General features: G+C 39.4%; 1 protein-coding gene across 1 annotated transcript in view; it reads left to right on the top strand.

Moving 5' to 3' along the window:
* Positions 1-17,391, top strand: part of MTUS2 (microtubule associated scaffold protein 2) — a 225,482-nt gene that overhangs the window by 128,483 nt on the left and 79,608 nt on the right. The window contains exon 4 of the mRNA XM_070943875.1: positions 1,705-1,866. Coding sequence (XP_070799976.1) covers positions 1,705-1,866 — 162 coding nt within the window. The remainder of the gene's footprint in view (positions 1-1,704; positions 1,867-17,391) is intronic.

The following is a 17,391-nucleotide window of genomic DNA, read 5'->3' as shown; positions in this document are numbered from 1 at the left end:
TACCAAGGCATTGTAAAGTGGTATTAGCACTTCACATGATTTTGATTTTATTCCTCTGTTAATGCAGTCTAGGACCATTTTGGCTTTTTTGGCAGCTGCAGCACACTTACAGCCTGTTTCAGAGTTAGGATGACTACGCACGTGCACACATACACCCGTGGTGGGTTCCTCCCGGTTCGGCCCGGTTCTGCCGAGCCGGTAGCGGTGACGATATGACGTCCCCGAACTGGTTCTTCCCCCCCATCCCCCGCGCCCCCCCACCCCACCCCCGCATTATTCTTACCTTTTATTTGGCCCCACCCCCAATTTATTGCTGCCTGCTGAGTCCCAGCTGATGGCTAGAGGGAAAAAAATTGTTTAAACTCTTGCCGCGGGGCTTCAAAGGGCCGCCCTACAGCTGATCAGTGTTAAAAGAAAACAAATGAGTAGACCAGTGCCTGCAAAAATACATGAGTAGATCAGTGCCTGCAAAAATAAATGGGTAGACCAGTGCCTGCAAAAATACATGAGTAGATCAGTGCCTGCAAAAATAAATGGGTAGACCAGTGCCTGCAAAAATACATGAGTAGATCAGTGCCTGCAAAAATAAATGGGTAGACCAATGCCTGCAAAAATACATGAGTAGATCAGTGCCTGCAAAAATACATGAGTAGATCAGTGCCTGCAAAAATAAATGGGTAGATCAGTGCCTGCAAAAATAAATGGGTAGACCAGTGCCTGCAAAAATACATGAGTAGATCAGTGCCTGCAAAAATACATGAGTAGATCAGTGCCTCCAAAAAATAAATGGGTAGATCGATACAGCTCTGCAAGCAGTTAAAAGCCTGGTAGACCAGTACCTCTGCTAAATCCTAAAGAATTGTCACATGACCATCAAGCTACGCCCACAAAATAAGCCACACCCACAGAACCGGTAGTAAAAAAATTTAGAACCCACCCCTGACATACATACACATACAGTTGCATGGCTACCTTTGGGGCACTTGGCAATCAACTCATTTTTATGGCAGTTTGCAGCATCCTGTAACCGCAATTTGCAATGTGTTGGGGGGTTTTTTTTGCTGGCGTTCTGGTTTTTGAAAAAAAAAGAAAACACTCCTTGGGGAGAATGGATTTGCTTAATGAAAGTGACACTCACTTAAACAACCATGGTACCCACTTAAAAACGGTCATAACTTCATTCATTCGTAACTTGGCTTCCAACTTATGATTGTAATTCTGAGCTCAGTTATGGTTTTAAGTCATGGATTCTCTGTGTATTTTATTGTTCTTTGTTTTTGGTGAACTGCATAGAGTTCCTGGGAGTCCGGTGGTATAAAATTTTTAAGAAATAATAAGACTTCCCAATTTACTCTCATCTGGATGTTCTGAGTTTTCATTCTTGCAATGCTCTATGATGATGATAGAGTGAAACAGGTTAGGAAAGGCTGACCTGTATGTAGTTGCCGCCAGTTTCTATTTTTTTCCTTTTATGCAAGCAGCATTTTTCCTTTTAAAATGGTACCTTTTTTAAAAAACAGAATTTAAAATTTACAGAGCCCAACTGACTCAATCCTCTCACCGTGTATGCAGAGGACAAGCATCATTTAAAATAACAGAAGGCTTTTTGATTTGCCTATGACCTTAATAATGTTATCATTTCTCTGCACAAGCCACATCTATTTTTAATGCAGTTCTAATTGGGATGATTTTGGTTTCCTGCAGGTTCAAGCCTTGGAAATGAAGAGCAAATCATTCTCAAGGCAGCTGAACCATCTAAAGAAGCACTTAAGGGGGTCAATAGAACTTCACTGCAGGCGTCAAATAGCACACCAATTTCCCGCAGGAGTCTCCTTCCGGCACCAAAGACAGGAACAGCACCGGCTGGTAAGTTTTTCCATGTGTCAGAGTTCATACGACATGTCCATCTATTTGTATATGTGCAATGAGTATGTATTTTAGAATTTTGTACTGTAGCTCACTCCTAATTCAGTGTAGATTACCTACAAAGCATCCAAATATGTTTTGAAATTTGTGCTCAAATCTGTTTAATATGTTAGAATTAAACAGTTACTGCTGTTTAGTTGATCCAGTATTTTTAAGTACATTCTTACCCTGGAGTATTCAACAATGGATGTTCAACCTGAGCTTGTAAGGTATAAAAATCAGGGCTCCTCAGTAGGTCTGTGCCAGTGGTGGGTTTCACTTACTTTTGCTACCGGTTTGCTCACGCGCACACCACTTCTGCACATGCCCAGAGCGTATTTGATGACATCCGGTTGGGTGGGCAGAGCCTCGCACCGCCGCTACTACAGGTTTGCTCAAACCGGGGTGAACCGGTAGCAACCCACCACCAGTCTGTGCATTGAGCACAGACATTTATAGCAGTTTTGTAAGCATATTCACTTGTAAGTTTTACAAACTTCCCCAGAATCAAGAATCTTGAGAAATCCCTGTCCACAGGTTATTATTGGAAGCACTGAGCCAAACTTGTCTGCTGTGAATGGCATTCCCTTATCAGTTGGCAGACCTTCATGCAGGCTGTAGAAGAGGCATTCCCAGTACATTTCTTATGAGGGGAGAGCCCATGCCTCTGCCAGAGATATAAAAACCCTAATGGAAAAACCAAGAGCAGAACTCTGAAAAACCTGGAAAAGAGGTTAGATGAGGAACCAGGGAGTGGGAGATGGCTTCCATTTTCCCCAACAATCTCTGAAGAAAGCTTGGAACTTCTCAAGAAAGTCTAGGAACTCTGAAGCAGAGGATAGTTCCATTTGCTTTGAAGAAGTCTTCTATTTGAGTAGAAATAAGTAAACGAGCCAACAAAGAATATCGTGCTTAGTTTGATATGTGTGTGATGATAAGTCAGATTTTTTCCATATTTTTCTCTGCAGGCAGGGAACTATTTTTATTGGTATTTCAGACTGGGTTCCAGAAGCTATATTTTTCTCTGCAGGATCTTCTTGTAATCAATAATATTAATGGGAAACTATCTCCTGATGTTACAGATTAGATCAGCACCATCGTCTAATCTGTTGGGAGCATTGGATTTTCTTTGAGATCATTCTACTCAAGTTGCCAATAGCTGTGTAGTTTATTTATTTATTTATTTTCAGCATTGAATGCTTGCGTTTTTAGCATTTGATGTTAAAATTATATTATTTTGTTATTCTTTTTAAATAGAATTGTATTTTATTTATCTCTGCTGAGGATGGAAGAAAGAGCTAAATCATACTGTCAGTATTTCTTGGCCAGGAGTTTGCATTACTGAGATTATTGGTTTTTTGTAGAATTATCTTGTTATTACCATAAAGGCTAAAGATTGTGAAAATGCTGTCTTTCACACATACCGGGTTTAGGAAATGGACATCCAACTGAGAATAAGTGGTAGCAGTGGAAACTACCAAGCCCATTACCCTAAACCAGGAATAGACTCTGGATTTGAATACCCAGAGACCTTCTAACCTATCAGCTTTCCAGGCCTTCAGAACTTTGGTATGAATATCTGCAAAGGTATCCCTACATGACAGGGATGAAGTAAGAAAGGCTTGTATATATACCCATGATGGTGAAGCTATGGCATGCGTGCCAGAGGTGGCACGCAGGGCCCTCTCTGTGGGCACACAAGCCGTCGCCCCAGCTCAGCTCTGCTACGCATGTGCGCGCACCTAAAACTGGCCAGCTAATCTTCGGGTCTCTGCCCTGCATGCGTGGGGACAGGGCGCATGCGTGGGTGTGGTGCGTGCATTCATGCGTGGTAGGGCTCATGCATGGGGCCGCGCAGGGGGATGGGGTGCATATGGGGCATGCATGCATGCATGCATGCATGCACGGAGGTCAGGGCACATTGCATTTTGGGGCTTTGGGCACTCGGTCCAGAAAAGGTTAGCCATCACTGATATATACTGTTCATCCATCATCATTTTTGTCCAACATCCATTATCATGTGCAGTCTAACTATCTTCATATAATTAGAGTCCCATTCATTTGGGTAATTTGTATGGCTCTATTAGTATTGTGTCTTCTTTTCAAACAAGACTGTAGCAAGGCAGAAATCTGCCCAGCTCTTTAAATTATCTGATGCTTCAGAAGTAGAGGCAGCCATAAATGTTTCCATCCATTCATCATCTGGTCTTCCTGTACCTGATTCATGCTCCTGCTACAAGATATAAACCTCAAATAAATCACAGTAATCAGGAAGAGCAATTGAAGGCATCAGGACTGGAATTAGAGAAATATACCAAAATTGCCCTCTCTAATAGTGACTCCAGGTTTAGGGGGCTTCACAAATTGGTCCCTGGAGAGACTCCCAAAAGGATGGATGGTTGTTCATAATTGCTTAAAACATGAGTCCAACCAGTTTCACAACTTAATGTTGTGGGGTTAGAATGAATAGAGAACCTACTTGGATCATTTGCCCTCCAGAAGAAAGACAGGTTGTCAATGCAGTAACTTTAAATAAATTAGTACTTAGGGATTCCTGTTATCAGGTTGGTTTCAGGAGCTGTAGTTCCTGATGATTTTGCTGATGATATGTGGGCTTCAAGAAAGAGAAGACAGCTTTATCCGCAAAAGTCCAGATTAGATCTTCCGTAAACTGATTTTTAAATATTAAAACTGGTAAATCTGGTTTATAAGAAGCTCTCAATGGAGAAGTCTCAGGACTGCTCAAAGGAAAGGATATCTCTTTAGTTATTTGCTCTATAAATAAAATATAAATAGGGTGCGAAAATCTTAATAGCTTTATACCTGACTAATAAAGCATGACCTGATTTGTGTCACTCTTTCAGCCAATACATTTTTATTTTGTGGAAATGTTATACTGTAGATAATCATTTGACACATTCATGGTAGTGCTATATAGTTTTTAATACAATCTGCTTTTGAGGGGAAGTATGAGTTGTATATAAGCCACAAGGGAAATATTCAGGTGTAATCATATAGAGAGATTAGTTCAGGGGTGCTATTCAGCAGGTTTTGACAGATTCTGGAGAACCGGCAGTGGAAATTTTGAGTAGTTCGGAGAACCAGCAAATACCACCTCTGGCTGGTCCCAGAGTGGGATGGGAATGGAGATTTTGCAATATCCTTCCTCCAGGAATGGGGTGGGAATGGGGATTTTGCAGTATACGTCTCCAGCCACATCCACAGAACTGGTAGTAAAAAAAATTGAATTCCACCACTGGATTAGTTCCTCTAAAATATACAAGTACTTTGACTATTTCTACTTGATTTAAATAACTATTGGCAAGGAAAGGACTTCACTAAAATTTTAAATTGGAGCTTTTGAAATGGATAACTTTTTTCAAATGAATATCTGAAACTTTGTCTGAGTTCTATTTCTTTCCCACATCTTTAAAATAGAAACCAATATTCATTCATTTAATATTAGCGTCATTACATTTTGTATACGAAAAAAGTGGAACACCATCCTCAGGAACCATGAAAATGAAAAATCGCTTTTTCTTGGAGAGGGTGGTCCTGTATGTAAGGATAGAACATGGTTTGCAAGTTATAACGGTGATGAAAAACTAACTTTGTGACCAATACTTGCATTTACAACTTGTGCTGATCAGTAAAGCAAAGGTAAGTTGAAGCAAGATCCTAAACACAGTTAAGCGTAGTTGTGGTTTCACTCAGCAGTTGCTTCACTTAATGACCAAGTTGTGAGTCCTAATTGTAGTTGCTAAATGCTACCCATATTGTCCAGGTCTGTAGGGATCAGTTGTGGGTTGCTATTGGTTCACCCCAGATCGGGCAAACCGGTAGCGGCAGGAGGCTCCGCCCACCCGCCCAGACGTCTCTGCGCATGCGCACCCATGAGCAAACCTGTAGCAAATGAAATTGAAACCCACTACTGGTAAGGATGGTATGCAGGGAAAGCAAGTATCACTTGGATTTCTAAAATGATCTTTATTGCCAGTAGGATAATGTAACACAACCTTGAAAGTCTGCCAAAGTAATTATTTCACACAACTTACACCTAGAGTTATTAAGTCAAGTTTCTCTGAGGCTTTTTCTCACACTTCCTCCTTCTCCTCCCCTTCCCTTCCATGGACTCAAAAGCCTTTTTTTTAAATGTCTCTGTTTCCTGCCTTTAGTATCTTGCTGCCTCCTTTATATTAGGCATTCCATCATATTTATGGATTCAGATTATGCCGTGAAATGAATTGGAAGTCAAGGCAGGGTCTACGATATTGGTGTAATAAGCCAACAGCAGTGCATGCATGCTAACAAGCTGGTTGCCACTTTCTGCATCCATTCCAGTTTCTGAATGGTTTTCAGAGGCAGAGCCATGTAAAGCTCATTACAGTAGTCCAGTCAAGGGCATGATTTGCAATCAAAAATTCTGCTACTAATTATCAACAGAGTTGATAATTTTTAAATTACGGAGTGATTAACTGTTAATATTGAATGCATCTTTGTGCGTTCTATAAAAAAACAGTCTGAATTTTTTTTATATAAAGGTTAGACTGCTGCAATACACTTCACATGGGGCTGCCCCTGGAGACCATTTGGAAACTCCAACTGGTGTATAATGTGGCCTTATGGGTAGTAAATGGTGCCAGATAAACAGCACACATAACACCACTCCTCCATGAGCTGCACTGATTATGCGGACTGTATGTTTCCAGGTGCAATTCAAAATGCTGGTGGTAACTTTTAAAGTCCTACATGCTATGTGACCAAGGTACCTGAGTGATCACCTTTTTCCAAGAGTCTCTATCCATCCAACCAGGCCAAGCAGAATGGACATGTTGCAGATCCTATCAGTCAAAGAATGTGGGCAGGCAGGGACCAGAAAACAAGCTTATTCTGCTTCTCTTCTCTTCTCTTCTCTTCTCTTCTCTTCTCTTCTCTTCTCTTCTCTTCTCTTCTCTTCTCTTCTCTTCTCTTCTCTTCTCTTCTCTTCTCTTCCCTTCCCTTCCCTTCCCTTCCCCTCTCCTCTCCTCTCCTCTCCTCTCCTCTCTCTTCTTTTCTCTCCTCTTCTCTCCTCTTCTCTCCTCTTCTCTCCTCTCCTCTCCTCTCCTCTCCTCTCCTCTCCTCTTCTCTTCTCTTCTCTTCTCTTCTCTTCTCTCCTCTCCTCTCCTCTCCTCTCCTCTTCCCTTCCCTTCCCTTCCCTTCCCTTCCCTTCCCTTCCCCTCTCCTCTCTCTTCTCTCCTCTCTCCTTTTCTCTCCTCTTCTCTCCTCTTCTCTCCTCTTCTCTCCTCTTCTCTTCTCTTCTCTTCTCTTCTCTTCTCTTCTCTTCTCTTCTCTTCTCTTCTCTTCTCTTCTCTCCTCTCCTCTCCTCTCCTCTCCTCTCCTCTCCTCTCCTCTCTCCTCTCCTCTCCTCTTCAGAAGTCAGAATGGCCCCAACCCTGTTAGCCTTTTGTAAGAGCCTGAAAACTTGGGCTATGTTCCCAAACCTGGGACTCTGAATGTGCCATGGATTTCATTTTCTGTCTATATTGCTAACTGGCCAAGTATCTTACTCCTATGTACAGTATATTTAATTTGGATATGTTTAGTGCTTTTATTGCTTTTATTGCTTTTACTATTTTTATTGTTTTAAAATGTTTGACTATTTTTAATTGTAATACTTTTTAAAAAAAAATTAAGCAGCCCAAAGTCATGAGATGGGCATGAGATTTCCACAGCATGTGATTCTCACTGGCTAGATATCTGTATGTGCAGTGCACACTCTCAGACTCAGAACAAATATCTGAATAGTTCAGGCCTTTTCAGGTAGTCCTGCTTATTGTTATCTGCTTTTTCATGAACGTGTGTATCTTTGTGAGCACCTTCCCTAATATCCACCCTTTTTCATTCCAAAAAAACATACAGCTGAATTCAGAAAAGTGCAACTGCCAAAAGATAATTGTGCTTCCATTCTCTAATTGGTTCAGAAAGTGCAAATTTAGGACATTTTTTTATCCAAATGCAAGCAATAAATTGTCGGTATCTTCAGTTATAGAAACTATTCTGCAGTTCCATATATGGAGAGTAGATTGTGAAGGCCTTTGTTGCAAGATAGCTCCAGCTGTCTCTGCTGTCAGCAAGCAGTAGAGAGATTCGTTTCCTTGATGCCCTCCCACGTCTCACAATCAAATGCAGCGATAACCAATATTTTCAGCTTCCGTGCTGTCTTTGGCATCCATGCTGTTCTTATTTCTACCAAGAGCACGGTTAAGGCAGAAATCCATCGGCCAAATGTTCCAATCTGAAGGCAAGATGTTTGTTTCTTCGGTTTGCAATGCTGAACTGTGGCAATTGGGTATCAGTGCATCATGGTGTTTTGTCAAGTGTCAGGACAGCGATCAGGTGCCAGACAATTCTTTTGAATCCAGAGACAATTAGCGCACCAGTCACTAAAGAGATTTTAAGCTTTATTATTAGCTTAGGCAAACATCTAAAGCATACATAGTGTAGCAAGCAAGATAATATCCAAATCTCTTACAGGCTGCCAGAAGCTCCTGAATAATGACAGCAGAGATGCCCCGAGGGCAACCAGTATCCACAGCATGTAATGCTAGGTTCCCTGTAGAAGCTCCCAACCACCCCACAATTGTTATCAAGACCTGGCACCCATGACTTCTCTGGCCCTGCTATGGTCAAGAGATTAGAAGACCTGACCTTGACTGTCTGGTGTATGATTCTGGGATGGGAATCAAATGTCTGAGACTTTAACAGTGGAAAAAGCTTTGAAGTTAAATGAAGATCCCCCCCTCCCAATCCACCCCTTCTCCTTTGTTTAGCAAGCAAGAGGGGAAAAACAAGCAGGCTAGCTTAAAATGAGCTCTAGACTTTTCTTAACATGAAGGGGGAAATCAAAATATGTCACTAATATGTCCTTGAAATAACAATGGTCTTCCACATTGCTACAACACATGGGAAGATATTTTAATAGTCCTTTTCTGTATGCTTATGCACACACACACACACGGAGAGAGAGAGAGAGGGAGAGGGAGAGGGAGAGGGAGAGGGAGAGGGAGAGGGAGAGAGAGAGAGAAATATATTTGGCATTTAACCAGAAATCTAGAATTGATTCTTTGGGAATACTGAGATTGTGTTTAGTTATTGCATTGCAAATGCAATCCTTGTATTAGCTCAGAAGAGACCAGATGCAGAACATGCTAATTGTGAGGTTATTTTTAAGCTTGTTACACTGCATAATGTTTCATGGAATGCAAATATCAAATGCAAACTTTGCAATGGATAACTCAATACAATATTGCACCTTGTGTCTGCAGATCCTTTCCATGAAGGCTGTGTAAATACTTCAAAGGTTGTGTTTGATAACAAAGGCGGTGCAAGCAAAGTACTTCTTTGGAACATTACAGCAAGTGTGTCTTTTTCCAGGCTCATGTGGCTGCTTCAGAGCTGCTTTTGATGATCTCAACGTATATTGTATATGCATATACAACCATTTTACATACATGTATATATATGTACATATATATGCATTACATGTGTTGCATGTGTGCATTATGCAGCACTGTTTTGGAAAGACTGGCACAGCCCTACTTTTCCTACTACAGATGGCTTTTATGCAAAGAAAATACATAACACTATGCTTCCTTTCATTATGAGTTTTATTATTTTCCTATACTTTTAGGATGTACTGTATGCATCTAGAAACACTTTGAAGTTGTTATGATGATAGATTTTAACTACATCTGTTAACAAACTAACTCCACCAAATGCAAAATGTCAAATAAATTCCTGATTACTGATGGTGATAATTTTCTCTTCCAAAAGGTTGAGGTGGGCATTTTGGATTCCTACCTTCTTACTTATAGGAGAGAAAAGGAAGGGAAAGGTGGATCCCAAGTACTACTAATTAATTTACCTAACATCAGAAAGATGTTGAAGAAGATAATAAAACAGGCCATTGTAAGCATCTCGAAGTCTATGCTGTGCTTCCTAAATTTAGTTGCCTTTATCAAAAATAGATCATGTAAGACAAATCCTATCTTTTTTCTTTCTTTTCTTTAAAAAAATAATAAGGGAAGATTCTTCCTTAAAAGAGTAGACTAATGAATGAATATGGGCAGTGATGGGCGAGGCAAGGAGGAGAGGAAATGAATAGGGAATCCAAAAAGAGAAGAACATTGACTTTGAGTTCTTGGTGTTCTCTGAAGTTGGTTGTTTGCTTGCCAACATTTTGTTACCAGACTAACTGGTCTGAAGTTGTTATCCAGTCTGGTTAATGAAACATTGGCAAGCAAACAATCAAGCATAGAGTTCACCAAGGATTCCACAGTTCAACCTGAGCCACATACATTATCTTCTATTAAGAACTTGAATTCTGAATAGTAGTACTCCAACATCCAAGATATTTTTGCACATCTTACTGTCAAAAATGTTGGTCAAAAAGTTAAGATCAGCAGTTTACAGATTCTGTTGCTGATCCTTCATCATATTAATAAATTTTGGTCATATTAATAAATTTTGATTTTTCTACAAATTCTGATAGACCAACCTAGGAAACTACAATCTATGTTTCAATGAGGTGCAGCAAACAATTTCCAAAACTTGGATCAGTTTTTTGAAAAAAAATCTCTGTTCCCAGACATTCAAAATAGTGTAGGGAAGGTATCGGTATTCTAGTCAGTTAATAGATAGGTGTATATTTTAGCTTCAAACTTCTGCAAGAAAGGAACTTTGGATATACAAATCTATTTATTTATTATTTTTTATTAAATTTATATGCCACCCATCTCATTGCCAACTGACTCTGTGCAGCTGACAACATCCTAAAAGCAAAAGTAGAAAAGATTAAATACTAGAATCAATAGAGATTAGATAAATTAGACACCAGAATACAATGGAGTGAGGATGGGATCTTACTAATCCACTAACCACCTTCAAGTTGGAACAGCCCCAATTTATAAAGATTTGAGTAAGTTAAATTCTTGTGATAAGGAGTAAATAAGGAGTCATTTGGTAAAGGAACATCAAGTATACTAATAAGTAAAACACCCAATTTTACCTGTGCAGTCTTATTTAAAACAAACATGGTGGGGCAAACAATGATATTTTATAGAATCTGCTTGTCATCCAAATGAGGCATCTTTAATTAACCCCACATAAATCTCATCATTTTGCATCACCCCACAAATTTGAGCCATCCAAAACCAAAGCAACAGAAAAGAAGCACCTTACATGCTATGACACAGTATTAGAAAATAATTGCTCTGCAAATTGTTTTGATGACATGAGCTGATTGGTTTTCTTCCGTTCTCTGGAATGAGCAGCTTTAATTGGATTCACTGCATTAAACCATCCTTCTGTGCAAATTTGGGGCATCACTAGCATGTCAAAGAAATAGATTAGGAAGAGGAGGAGGAGATGGTTAGAATAGAAGCACCAGATGATTTGGAACTGGTCCTTTAATTCTATTGAAATAAATTATACTTGCAGAGCCACTTGCGGAGATAATGCAACCAATAATTTTAAAGAAAGCACAAGCCTTTAAAAAGATCTTGGCTTGCCAGTCAATTAGGAAATGAAAAGCTATCTCTGATGGTTCCTTTCCCACTGATGGCAGGCAGGAGGACCTTTAGCAGTAAGCTTTGGAGGTGGGGCATCAGGAGTTTAGAATTCACTGGAGCTGTCAATGTGAATTACGAGTACCATCAGTTAAAATATGTATGCAAATAGGTGGCATGGTAAACACATCATTGTCTGTCGTTAATAATAACTTGTGGAAGTATGAAAAGATAAAAAGTACATATGAGGAACATATCCTAACTCTAAAAGGACATTAAAATTGCTCTTGGGAATCTTCTCTTCAAGACTTTCCACAGCTTTGGAGACATTAAGGCTCTTCATCTTTCACAAGTAGCACTGCCTCAGTTGAAAAGGTGGACTTTCCTTCAGGAGGCCCTCTCCAGGGGTGGGTTCTACTTACCTTTACTACCGGTTCACAACGGGGCCGCATGTGCTTCTGCGCATGCGCAGAAGCCTTCTGATGACGTCGGGGTCGGTGGGCAGAGCCTCCTGCCACTTTTACTACCAGTTCTATAAACCAGTCCGAACCGGGGGCAACCCACCACTGGCCCTCTCCAAGTTACAACAAGACACCCAGGTTTTCAGATCCAGTGCCATAAAATCCGTTAAAAGTTCAAATCTGACACTTTGAACTGGAGCCAAAAGTTGGCCACTGATTGGCATAGCATTAGTGTAATAGAATAATAAAAGCAGTTATTTTAATTCATGGCATAGCACTTTTTTTCCCTAATTATACTCTATTGTTACTAAATGTCTTTTCCTATAGCCATCCTTAAACAATTATGTCTGCATAACACAACTGCAAAATGTCTTTATACACACACACACACACACACACACACACACACACACACACACGTTATGATTTGAGTTTGATCTGGGGAGAAGGAGTCAACTCAACTTTTGTTTTATTATTATGGCCATTCAAAACTAAAGGAAGAAAAATATGCTTGTGTTCTGTGTCTTGCCTATCCTGATGTAGTGAGAGAATCAGAAGAGATAACTCTTTTCCTTCAGGTTTCTTCCTTAAAATAATCGATTTCTTTTTCCTTGGTTTTTTTAAAAATTTAATTTATTATTAAAATAATAAATTTTAAGTAGTGGTGCAGGCGGTAGTGGATTTCAGCAGGAAAAGGGTTAGTTTTATTGCATGGAGACTGGTTCTGTCTAGATTAGGAGTTCATGTTTCTGTGCGGTGATTGAAAAATGTGTTTTAAAATTTACATATAATTCCAAAGAATAAAAAGGAACATTATTTTTTTTTTGCAAGAAAAGAAATAAAACCTCATCATTTTCACAGGGTGGTGGGACTCATGAAGGTCAAGAAACAAGAAGAACACATCATTGTCTGTCGTTAATAATAACTTGTGGAAGTATGAAAAGATAAAAAGTACATATGAGGAACATATCCTAACTCTAAAAGGACATTAAAATTGCTCTTGGGAATCTTCTCTTCAAGACTTTCCACAGCTTTGGAGACATTAAGGCTCTTCATCTTTCACAAGTAGCACTGCCTCAGTTGAAAAGGTGGACTTTCCTTCAGGAGGCCCTCTCCAGGGGTGGGTTCTACTTACCTTTACTACCGGTTCACAACGGGGCCGCATGTGCTTCTGCGCATGCGCAGAAGCCTTCTGATGACGTCGGGGTCGGTGGGCGGAGCCTCCTGCCACTTTTACTACCAGTTCTATAAACCAGTCCGAACCGGGGGCAACCCACCACTGGCCCTCTCCAAGTTACAACAAGACACCCAGGTTTTCAGATCCAGTGCCATAAAATCCGTTAAAAGTTCAAATCTGACACTTTGAACTGGAGCCAAAAGTTGGCCACTGATTGGCATAGCATTAGTGTAATAGAATAATAAAAGCAGTTATTTTAATTCATGGCATAGCACTTTTTTTCCCTAATTATACTCTATTGTTACTAAATGTCTTTTCCTATAGCCATCCTTAAACAATTATGTCTGCATAACACAACTGCAAAATGTCTTTATACACACACACACACACACACACACACACACACACACACACACACACACGTTATGATTTGAGTTTGATCTGGGGAGAAGGAGTCAACTCAACTTTTGTTTTATTATTATGGCCATTCAAAACTAAAGGAAGAAAAATATGCTTGTGTTCTGTGTCTTGCCTATCCTGATGTAGTGAGAGAATCAGAAGAGATAACTCTTTTCCTTCAGGTTTCCTCCTTAAAATAATCGATTTCTTTTTCCTTGGTTTTTTTAAAAATTTAATTTATTATTAAAATAATAAATTTTAAGTAGTGGTGCAGGCGGTAGTGGATTTCAGCAGGAAAAGGGTTAGTTTTATTGCATGGAGACTGGTTCTGTCTAGATTAGGAGTTCATGTTTCTGTGCGGTGATTGAAAAATGTGTTTTAAAATTTACATATAATTCCAAAGAATAAGAAGGAACATTATTTTTTTTTTGCAAGAAAAGAAATAAAACCTCATCATTTTCACAGGGTGGTGGGACTCATGAAGGTCAAGAAACAAAAGGGAAAGGATAAGAACTGATTTCCAGGCTAACAATCATCATCTTGTGTCTGTATTTGCTTATTTATTCTTATTTCCTCTACTGTATCTTGTGCCCCCCACCCCCCAGGTTACTGGTTACCGTAATTTTGTAGTGAGAACAGAACTGAATTATTTTTTTAACCCAAATAATATTTCCTATGTCTTCCTTTTCTCATTTTGTTTCAAATAAGGCGTGCTGCGGTACTTCATTATTCATGAAGAATAGGATTACTTGGTTATCAGACTAGAGGGAAGAAGAAATAAAATGACAACCTCTTTGCCGAAAGCCACCCAACCCCTAATGGTTTGGCATTCAGTTTGGAAATTCCACTAGTTAATTTTTAACATTTAAAAACATTTCGGTGGATAGATTGTTCCAAACATAGACTACTTATTGGCTTATCAAAGATTTTGGTTTGTTTATTTGCTTGTCAGGAAGAGCTGGTAAACTCCACTTCTTTCAGCTTCTCCTCCGTCACATTTTTCCTGTTTTTTTCCCTGAGTTTTCTTCCTCCCCTCTTCGAAATCTGAATTTTTAAGACAAGCATTGTTTTTCCTCAAGAGAAGGAGAGGACAAGATTATTCCCTTTTGCTTTATATGGCTATGTCTCAGGGGTGAAATCCAGCAGGTTCTGACAGGTTCTGAAGAACCTGTAGCGGAAATTTTGAGTAGTTTGGAGAACTGGCAAATACCACCTCTGGCTGGCCCCAGAGTGGGGTGGGAATGAAGATTTTGCAATATCCTTCCCCTGGGGTGGGCTGGGAATGGAGATTTTGCAGTATCCTTCCCCTGGAGTGGGATGAAAATGGAGATTTTGCAATATCCTTCCCCTGCCACACCCACCAAATCACGCCCACAGAACTGGTAGTAAAAAAATTTGGATTTCTCCACTGCTATGTCTGGATTTGTCTCCGTTGCCTGCTAGCTTGTTCCCACCGTTGTTTACATGCTTGGAAGAACTTGATTCTATGTCTCGGAATCAGTTATCAGTGGGATGAATGAAGTAATCAAAATTGGTGAAAGAGAAGAAACGTATTTTGAGCACAGGAGGTATGATAAATTTCATCCTCTACTGGGACTTATCAGGCATACATAGCCAGATCTTATTTATGGAGTTCAACCTTCTGTAGGGAATTTAGATACTAAAGACACCTGCATACAGTATAGTACATTAGGTTTAGGAATTATCTAATTCCTGGTGTTCATTCATATATAAGGTGACCAGACGTCCCGATTTTGGCGGGACAGTCTCGCTTTTGAGCAATTTGCCCCGCGTCCCGCGGCGTTTTAAAAAAGTCGCGATTTTTCATTCTGCCTCCTGAGTCCCGGCTGCCTCCTGAGTCCCAGCTGATGGCTAGAGGGAAAAAACCTGTTTAAACTCTTGCCGCGGGGCTTCAAAGGGCCGCCCTACGTTGATTAGCTCGGCTTCCCCCTCTCAGCTGATTTGCGCAGGGCTCTGCTCTTGCTAAATTGCTCAGCAGTTTTTTTTTTCTCTTTGTGCAAACCAAGCTCAAAACGAAACTGAAAGTAAAACAGGCTGTTGGCTTTGCTGTTTGCTTGCAACGTTGGAAAATTAGGCAGCAGATTTATTTTCCTTTTCGTCACCAAAAAAGGTAAGTGCAAACAATGGAAAATTATTTAGGGCAAAAGAAGAGAGTTCAAGATTTTAAAACACAAAACAAAAAAAAGCTCTTTTTAACTAGGGAATTGTAATAATTGAGATACTATTAATTGTATACTGTGTTGAAAGCAGAAATGGTTAAGTTGTGGTTTGGAGGAATATATGGGGGAAATTATTTGGTTTATTATTATTGGTAAGTATAATTAATTGATTTGTAAGAAATTGGATTGCATGGAAATAATTGGAATATTCATGTTCATATTGATTAATATACAAAAAAGATAGTTATATAACTAATTGATTTATATTAAAATGTTGAATTTGTATTAAACAACTGTATTACATAATTACATAATTAACCAATGTGAGGATGGATATAAAAATAGATGACAATGGGAAGGGGTATCATATAGAATAGAAGGGAAAAATTGAATTTGATTAAGATTAGAGATGAGGATGAAGGGTAATATTGTTTTTTTAAAAAAATAGATGAGGAATAAATATGGCAAAAAGGAAATATAGAAATTTATTTATTTATTTATTTATTTATTTATTAAATTTTTATACCGCCCCCTCTCCCGAAGGACTCGGGGCGGTGAACAGCCAGAATTAAAAACACACAATACAAATATTAAAATACATTAAAACAAATTAAATTATCTTTGGCTTCTCCAATTTTAAAACCCCTTACCCATAAAATTCACCCAATTAAAATTTTAACCCATTAAATTGTAAATTTAATTGAAATGACTAAACACTGTTTAAATTTGTGAACCAGCCAAATATTCTGTTCAAAGAAAATACATTGTATGTTTGTATGTGTGTTTCTAATTATTGCTATTTATTCATATTTGTTCTCTTTTATTCTTTAAAGTTTAACAATTCATTCTTTATCTTAATATCTTTATATTTGTTTGGGGTTGGCTTTCTTCCCTTTCATCTTTTTTATTGTACAGCAATCTTTCTCCTCAAACCTACCACCTCTCTTTTCTTTCCTTCTTACTTTCTCTTCCCCCCACCCTCTTCTTCTCCTATTTCTTCTTCCTTTCTCCTTCTCCTCCTCTCTTCCTCCCTCTCTTACCCTCACTCCTACTCTAATTTCCCTTCCCTTCCTTCATCCCTCTCTATTACTGTATCCTTTTATGCATATGGACTACTCAGAGGGCTGAAAAAGTTATTTTTGACTGGTCCTCACACTTTTGACCAGTCCTCGAACTTACGACTGTCCTCACATTTTACATTTTTGCCCTATCTTGTCATCATGGTGAAGAGAAGCAGTTGTGAAATGAGTGACATGGTTGTTAAGAATGCTGCACGGGCATAAATGTGAGGATGGTCATAAGTGTGAGGACCAGTCAAAAGTGCGAGGACCTTTCAGAAATGACTTTTTTCAGCCCTCTGGTTAGTCCTTTTGTGCATATGGACTACTCAGAGGGCTGAAAAAGTTATTTTTGACCGGTCCTCGCACTTTTAACCAGTCCTCGAACTTACGACTGTCCTCACATTTTACATTTTTGCCCTATCTTGTCATCATGGTGAAGAGAAGCAGTTGTGAAATGAGTGACATGGTTGTTAAGAATGCTGCACGGGCATAAATGTGAGGATGGTCATAAGAGTGAGGACCAGTCAAAAGTGCGAGGACCTGTCAGAAATGACTTTTTTCAGCCCTCTGGTTAGTCCTTTTGTGCATATGGACTACTCAGAAGGCTGAAAAAGTTATTTTTGACTGGTCCTCGCACTTTTGACCAGTCCTCGAACTTACGAC

This window comes from Pituophis catenifer, unplaced genomic scaffold (assembly GCF_029215685.1).
Source record: "Pituophis catenifer annectens isolate HBS135680 unplaced genomic scaffold, rPitCat1.0.hap2 SCAF_4, whole genome shotgun sequence".
Lineage (NCBI taxonomy): Eukaryota > Metazoa > Chordata > Lepidosauria > Squamata > Colubridae > Pituophis > Pituophis catenifer.
Note: the sequence above shows the minus strand (reverse complement) of the source record. Positions and strands in the feature narration are given on the sequence as shown.